At 39.3% G+C, this 6000-nt stretch overlaps 4 protein-coding genes across 4 annotated transcripts in view; 3 read left to right on the top strand and 1 right to left on the bottom strand.

Annotated features, from left to right (window-relative positions):
* Positions 1-430: 430 nt before the first annotated feature.
* On the bottom strand, positions 431-712 carry CBG08823 (the record flags this gene model as incomplete). Its single annotated transcript, XM_002635472.1, has 2 exons — positions 431-582; positions 613-712. 2 exons carry the CDS (start codon positions 710-712, stop codon positions 431-433), a joined length of 252 nt encoding a protein of 83 aa, XP_002635518.1.
* Positions 713-1225: 513 nt separating this feature from the next.
* CBG26931 lies at positions 1226-1509 on the top strand (the record flags this gene model as incomplete). Its single annotated transcript, XM_045236662.1, has 2 exons — positions 1226-1318; positions 1363-1509. The coding sequence occupies 2 exons, from the start codon at positions 1226-1228 to the stop codon at positions 1507-1509; spliced, it is 240 nt and encodes a 79-aa protein (XP_045098826.1).
* A 786-nt stretch (positions 1510-2295) lies between these two features.
* CBG26932 lies at positions 2296-2875 on the top strand (the record flags this gene model as incomplete). The annotated part of the gene is made up of 2 exons (XM_045236663.1): positions 2296-2361; positions 2732-2875. The coding sequence occupies 2 exons, from the start codon at positions 2296-2298 to the stop codon at positions 2873-2875; spliced, it is 210 nt and encodes a 69-aa protein (XP_045098827.1).
* A 789-nt stretch (positions 2876-3664) lies between these two features.
* Cbr-nas-9 overlaps positions 3665-6000 on the top strand; it is a gene marked incomplete at both ends in the record, with an annotated part of 3389 nt that continues 1053 nt past the window's right edge. Inside the window, 6 exons of the mRNA XM_045236664.1 lie at positions 3665-3731; positions 4132-4358; positions 4412-4762; positions 5016-5141; positions 5447-5666; positions 5710-5839. Coding sequence (XP_045093853.1) covers positions 3665-3731; positions 4132-4358; positions 4412-4762; positions 5016-5141; positions 5447-5666; positions 5710-5839 — 1121 coding nt within the window. The remainder of the gene's footprint in view (positions 3732-4131; positions 4359-4411; positions 4763-5015; positions 5142-5446; positions 5667-5709; positions 5840-6000) is intronic.

Below are 6000 nucleotides of genomic sequence, written 5' to 3' on the forward strand. Positions count from 1 at the left end.
TGTATTTCCGCTCAACACTGACATTGACCATGGAGAACTTGTCCAAAAACAGATGTATTGCGGATCATGGTCAGATCATGGTTGGTCGGAATTTGGAAATTGAAGTACTACTAGGTCGGAACCATGTCAAAATTGTGTCGGAGTTTGGTCGACTTTAGTAGCGTTCCTATCCGGAATCTGACCAATCTCCGACTAGAAGTTGTCAGTTATTAATGAATCCAGAATAGCTGCATTTACAATCAACCCACAAGGAATGGTATGGACGATCTTACAAGCAAATACTATTAGATTAAGATGGTAAAATGACAAATCTTTCATTCAGTGCAAAACTATATTTTTCCAGAGCTCCGACAATCTTTCATTTTATGCTCTCAAACAGTTTTAATTAACAGGGTTTATTTCACAAAGTTGATCTTAAGATCCATTCAAATTAACCACGTCCTTGTTGGCGATTCCATTCCGCACGTAGCTCGCGAATGTGATGGTACGTATCACTGATTGTCTCCACAATGTAGTTTTTGAATCTTACGAAGATGTTTCCCTTTGCCATCGTGACCGACTTTGAACGAAAATTAAGGTTACCTGTAAATTTTAAGATAATTATTTTTTAACCTAAAGATTTATGAAAAAATGAGCTAGTCGAGCATGAGCTAACAAGTTTGAAAGTGAGAAAGAAAGGGAAAGCAGAGGGCATGTTTCCAGGGATCACCATGGTTGCGATGACTTGAGTACGTGGATACGAGCCATTCCGAAGAGTGATTTATGTGTTATGGAAACTATTAATTTTCAAATTATACTCAACCCCAGATCAATTCCGTCAAAATATCTTGTTCTGAAGCCGAGTTATCTGCCGGCCCGGCCCGCTTGCAACTATGGTTCTCAGGCTCAGACTGCGCTATTTGACGTGATGTTGGGCTTAGGATTACTAGGTCAAGACTGTTCAAACCAAGCTCGTTTGGTCCTCTAACAAGCTTATTTCCAAAATGACGGATTAATCAAGCCTGACTCCTTTAATGCTCAACATCTCAAGTACAGTATACCCAGCCAGCCAATTCTTTGTAGTTTCATGATATTGTGTCTTCTGCTTGTTTTTATGTTCAAATGCTCAAGAAGTCGCTTTTCTTTTACGATATGTAACGTCTCCGTATCTATGGCTACCCGAAAACACGATGTTTCATCCGTCCTCATCCATCTTCATCCCGCAGTTTTTCATTCTGAAAGAAAAATGGTTCATCTCAAGTTGATCTTCGTTTTAACTCTAATCTCTTTCCATTTTTGTGACCTCGTTCAAGCTAAGGGAGAAGTATGTTCTTACTTGGTAGGTTGAATACAGTACATACTTTAGTATGAATTGAATTTTAGGATCAAGGAGGCATCATAGATATCCCAGCTCAACCAAAACCCCAAATACCATCCCAACCAATCCTTGAAAAAAAGAACGACAAACATCGATATGAGAAATCAGGATCACGAAATGTAACTTCTGAGGTTCCAGCAATTCAGTTATAAACATTTTCCAGGTCTGCAACTACACCGAGGCGATGTGATCTCGAATAAGGAGGAATAATTCACTTTTAAATGTGATATTCTGTGATTGAATATTAAAAAAAAGAAATCAATAAAATGTTTTGTTAAAACTGTGTTCCGGAAGTATCTGAACAACAAAATGAGTGGTTCCGCCGACCAAACTTAAGGGCATCAAGCCCAGAAAAGCAACTTGTTAGAAATTAAAAAAAAAGCGAAAATTCGTTTGAACCAAAAAGTTGGTCTCCTAAAAAACTAACTTGCAGAAGTTAGGCCAGCGTTGTTAGGCCATGTTGAAATTGCCTAGAAAACACACAAGGGTGAATATGGGTTCATATCTAGGTCATTCAACATGGTGGCCTAGAAAACTTGACTTGCAAAAGTTATGCCCGCATGTTAAATTGCCTAGGAAACGCACCAAGTGTATATTAGACTACTTCTGGACCATCAACTACTGTGGCCTAAAAAAATAGTTTGCAGAAAGTTAGGCCACCTCTGGACACCTTGTTTCCTGCACGGATAACACAATCAATAGCGGTTTCTCAAATTTTTGGTTCTCCACCAGGGTGGCAAATGTTTTAGTGATCATTTTCGTATTCAATCGTTTGTAGCTTCATGTTGTGTGTCCCCTTTCTGTTCAAATGCTCAAGAAGTCGCGATTCTTTTTTTCCCGAAAATCGAATACATCATTATTTCCGAATGAAACGTAGTATAAGATCCCAACATCAGAGCCCTTTTTTTATTTCATTCATTCATCCTTCTTACTCGAAGATGCTCCACTTCAAACTGATTCTCTTTCTTCTGGCATTTATTACTGTCACCGTCGGTGCCGGAGATGTAAGCTTGAATATATTTGAAATACCTTAAAACCAGAGATCTCCGGATTCCGGATTCCGGATTCCGTGATTTTTTTCATTCCGGATTCCGGATTCCGAATTCCGTGAAAAATATTTTTGTCCGGATTCCGTATTCCGGATTCCGGAAAATTTTCAGTTGTCCGGATTCCGGATTCCGGATTCCGAGAAAATTATTTTATTCCGCATTCCGGATTCCGTTTTTCAAAAAATTGATTTCGGACATCTCTGCTTAAAACCTGTAATAAGAGGTCTCCCTAACATTTGAGCCAGATTACCTCGCCGCCAGTGAAAGTCAAAATTGATAGTTAGGGAGGCTCTTCTATTAAAGGTTTTACGATAATACTTTGAAGGTTTGTGACTACACTCAAGCGCCACTTTATCGTGAAACCACTACAACTCGACGAGAGTCATTATGCAAAGACGTCCCTCCGGAGATCGAGTGCACCGTTGAGATGGAAGAAGAACAGAAAAATCAGAAAAGACAGATTAGATAGCATGTAATCGATTATACACTGTGATAAAGCTGAAAGAATCTGAAATTCTGGAATAAAGCTTTCTTGTTAGATTATTCGTTAAATGCATAAGTCTTTGAAACTTTCAGATTTGATGAACCAAGGATCCTTCAGATCCAATTGTTGCCCTTCCTTTCAAAATGTGTTTGCCCTATTTTAAGGATTGAGAATCTAAAGTCTGAATTAGAAAGAAATTTGCAGTACACATTGAAGCAAATTTGAAGCAATCTAGAACGCCTTTAAAACTGGCCTACCGTATTTGGTTTAATAGAAGCGCTCCCTATAGGTGAACTTTGAGCTCAATTATCTCGGATCCTAAACAAGATATCAAGAATCTATCAACTGATAAAATGTTCATCATAATATCACCAATATTGTATCAGTTGACATATTTTTATAGCTTTTAAAGGAATCGATATAATTGAGCTCAAAGTACATGTAGGGTTCTATTGGTTCACTAGGTTTCAGGGGATCTTCTAGAACAATCTCAAGGACTAGAGATTGCCTATTTTTACTGAAATTCTTAGAACAAAAAAAAACCTTCTCCTACCATATCAAATTAGTAGTTGACCACCAAAACGAGTGAAGTTTTCTTTATATCGCACCCGGTATCATAGTTTCTGTCCACCTTGAAAAAAAAATGAAATCAGCGTGACGCTATTGTCTGTCTTCTCTCTTTTTCTTCTCCTAAAAAACAAACCGTTTGGCCAATGTTCCATTGATCTTAACTTTTTTATATTTTTGTCAGTCAACCAGTCAGTTACTTCCCCAATGATTTCTATACTACTTCTATTAATTCCTTTTTGTTCTACCCAAATTATTCCAGAGCTTTTAGCCGGTGAGGAATAGAAAAACTACCATAAAACTTGTCTCTTTCAGTCAACTTATCTCAGTTACTGTACAAGATATCGAAAAATGTTCAACTGGTAAATTGTTTATCATAATATCACAAACATTTTATCAGTTGAAAAAAAATTTAATATCTTTCACAGGAACCAAGATAATTGAGCTCAAAATCGACAATGTGGGATTAGAAAAGTTATTGTAAAACCTGCAATTTCTAGGCGGTTTATCTCGTTTCTTGTAGAAGATATCAAAAAGTTGTCAACCGATATAATGTTTATCACAATACCACCAATATTTTATCAGTTGACCACTTTTTGATATCTTTTACAGGAAATAAGATAATTGAGCTCTAACTTGATAATGTACAAATTATGATTTTCAAAAAGTTTCAGGCATTCGAGGTGGTAGATTTGGGGATGGAGGGCGTGGTGGTCCCCGAGGTTTTCATAGAGGCCCTGATGGATTTAATGAAGGATTCGACGGAACTGGAGGTCCTGGAGGTTTTGACGGACCCCGAGGTCGAGGTGGTGGCGGTCTCGGAGGATTGATTGGGAACATCGCAGCAAATATTGAACAACAAATGGGATTGAATGATGCGGATGTTATTGGAGATTTGAGAGTGAGTTAAGAGTGAGCTATGGATCCTAGATCCTCATATCCTGAATCTTCCAGGGTGCCTCCCGTTCCGAATGGGGAGCCAAAGCTCGCCACTTCTGTCGTCGCTACCCGGGACATCCAAAGTGTCAACGAGGTCAACTCCCACAGTTCACAGATGTCCCAACCATCATAGAAACGATTATCTATAACGCTGGAGACCTTCTACCAAGAGTTCCATTGCTCAACATCCGCGACCCTCTAGCTGGGCTGAACAGCGAACTCGTCGGATTCATCAAGGGACTTCAATTGCAATTCGGACAGCTTAGCTCCCAACAAAGGAATGATATTCAGAATTCTTGTAGATCTTTCAAGTGCGATCAACAATCCACACAAAACACCCAAGCTAAGCATGAACTCATGTCGAAGGTTAGTGGTTACCGTACTCTAATAGAAGCACACTCAATAGTGCATTTTGAGCTCAATTATCCGGGTCCCTATGCGAAATATTAAAAATCTGTCAACTGATAAAATGTTTATCATAATATCTCCGATAATTCATCAGTTGACAAATTTTTGATATCTGTCTTAGGAACCGAGATAATTGAGCTCAAACTATGGTGGACCTCTAGTAGAACAAATACAGAAATTTTTGGAATTCTGGAAAATCGTATGAATTCAGATGTTGGCATTCGATCAAGCAGTTGGTGGAAAAGCTGCTCCAGCTCACGACAAGGTCAATTTACGATTTGACAGAACTCAGCAGGTCAAGCAGGCGATGCTCAAAAGGGCCAATTTGTCTCATATTGTGAGTTTCCCAGGATGGTTAAAAGCCCAGAAATAGTCAAAAATGTACCTGGTATGTTTTTTATGCTTTTCTATGCTATTTACCTTGGTGGCCTAACTTTTTCAAGTTGAGTTTTCTAGGCCAGTAAGCAAAATTGACCTGGAAATGAAACTGGTGTGTTTTCTAGGCCATTTACCATGGCGGCTGAGCTTTTTCAAGTCGAATTTTCTAGGCCACAATGGTGAATGATCTAGAAATGACCTGATATTCCCCTGGTGTGTTTTCTAGGCCATTTTAACATGCTGCCCTAACTTTTGCAAGTACAGATCGTTCCTGCCGACAATGGAGTATTCGATAGAGATGTGCTGCTAACGGAGCACCAAGCCAACTTCTTGCTCAATGAGCTTGGAGAAGCCGGACGTGGAGCAGATGTTCCAGGAGTTCCCGGTGGTCGCTCTCCAAGATCTGGAGTCTTTTTTCAAGAGAACATGGTTCAAAAATGGGACATCTGGAAGCCGATTCAGTACACTTTGGATGACTCGTTAGGTATTTAGAAGACAAACATTTAGAAAAATCTGGAAAATTCCAGAAGAATCGGATAAGAAGGATATTCGAGATGCCCTCCACGAGATTTCCATCAACACCTGCATTTTGTTTAAGTACAACGCCAAGCCCAAAGGATATCATTTGAATTATATGAAAGTGGATAGTACAACTTTGTAAGGACAAAGGCTTTATAGGCGGCCGACCGACCGTCGACCGAATTTTTGCATTTGATCGTCGACATGCCCCAGAGTATTTGCGCACGCATTGAATGACGCAATGTTGCGTACGCAAATACCCTCTGGTATTTTGACGCGCAAATGCATGAATTCGGTCG

Source organism: Caenorhabditis briggsae (genome assembly GCF_000004555.2).
Source record: "Caenorhabditis briggsae complete genome, chrV, whole genome shotgun sequence".
NCBI classification, from domain to species: domain Eukaryota; kingdom Metazoa; phylum Nematoda; class Chromadorea; order Rhabditida; family Rhabditidae; genus Caenorhabditis; species Caenorhabditis briggsae.